The following is a 1,133-nucleotide window of genomic DNA, read 5'->3' as shown; positions in this document are numbered from 1 at the left end:
GGCGGGCAGCGGGGCCGCGCCGGGCCGGGCCGGGCCGGGGAGGGCGGAGGAGGGAAGGCGAAGTTGGGCCAAGTGCGGGGAGGGGGGGAGGCGGCGCGGAGGGGGAAAGTTGCCGGGCGAGAGGCGAGGGGCGAGCGAGGCGGCAGGACCATGGGCACTTTGCGGGATTTACAGTACGCGCTGCAGGAGAAGATCGAGGAGCTGCGGCAGCGGGATGCGCTCATCGACGAGCTGGAACTGGAGTTGGACCAGAAGGACGAACTGATCCAGAAGCTGCAGAACGAGCTGGACAAGTACCGCTCCGTGATCCGGCCGGCCACCCAGCAGGCGCAGCAGCAGAGCGCCGGCACCTTGCAGGGGGAGCAGAGGACCAAGCGGCAGGCCATCTCGGCCGAGCCGACCGCCGTTGCCATTCACGATCTCAGCCACGTCACCCTCCCCTTCCACCCCAAGAGTCCCCAGTAGGCGGGGGTGGGGGTGTGTGTCACCCTGGGGACCACCTTTCCCGCCGCCGCTCTCTCCCCCCGCTCCTTCTCCCCTCGGTGCCGGCGGGGCAGCCGGCGGACGCCTCTTCCCCTCCATCCCCCCCGTCCTCTCTGCCGCCCCCCGCCAGGGAGGGACCGGGCTTGGGGTGAGGGGGGTAGAGGGGGGGGCGCGGAGCGGAGCCCCGGAGCCCGGCCGCCCCGTGTACCTGCGGGGTGGGAAAGTTGCCAGCCCCGGGCTCGGAGGGGTGGATGCGGGACAGGAGCGAAGCGCCGGGGTTGTTGGGGGGTGCGGGGGGGAGACGTCGGAGCCGCCCCCCCCCAGCCATCCCGCACGGCGGCGAACTCGGGCGGGCGGCGGCGGGGTGAAGGGTGCGAGTGGCGGTCTCGGGGTGCTTCACCGCTGCGGAAAGGGGGGACGGGGGGGAACACGGAGGACGGGACGGGACACGCCACACCACACTGTAGAAACCCGGGGTGTGTGTGTGTGTGTGTGTGTGTGTCTCTCCCCTGCGGGGAGGAGCAGTGTCCTGCGGGGAGCGATCCGCAGCGGGGCGGAGAGGGAAACTTGGGAGCCCGGCGGGGTGCGGTGCCCAGCTGTACGGCGGTGCCCCGGCCGGGCTCCCTTTCCCGGTGGGTGCTGCTGTTTGG

At 72.5% G+C, this 1,133-nt stretch overlaps 1 protein-coding gene across 1 annotated transcript in view; it reads left to right on the top strand.

Moving 5' to 3' along the window:
* The first annotated feature begins 110 nt into the window (after nt 1-110).
* Nucleotides 111-1,133, top strand: part of PRKG1 (protein kinase, cGMP-dependent, type I) — a 551,141-nt gene continuing 550,118 nt past the window's right edge. The window contains exon 1 of the mRNA XM_014966652.1: nt 111-461. Within this exon, the coding sequence (XP_014822138.1) occupies nt 151-461 (311 nt within the window). The 5' untranslated portion in view covers nt 111-150. The remainder of the gene's footprint in view (nt 462-1,133) is intronic.

The sequence above is a fragment of the Calidris pugnax genome, unplaced genomic scaffold (genome assembly GCF_001431845.1).
Source record: "Calidris pugnax isolate Ruff unplaced genomic scaffold, ASM143184v1 scaffold53, whole genome shotgun sequence".
Taxonomy (NCBI): Eukaryota; Metazoa; Chordata; class Aves; order Charadriiformes; family Scolopacidae; genus Calidris; species Calidris pugnax.
This window is presented reverse-complemented; position numbering and strand designations above follow the sequence as displayed.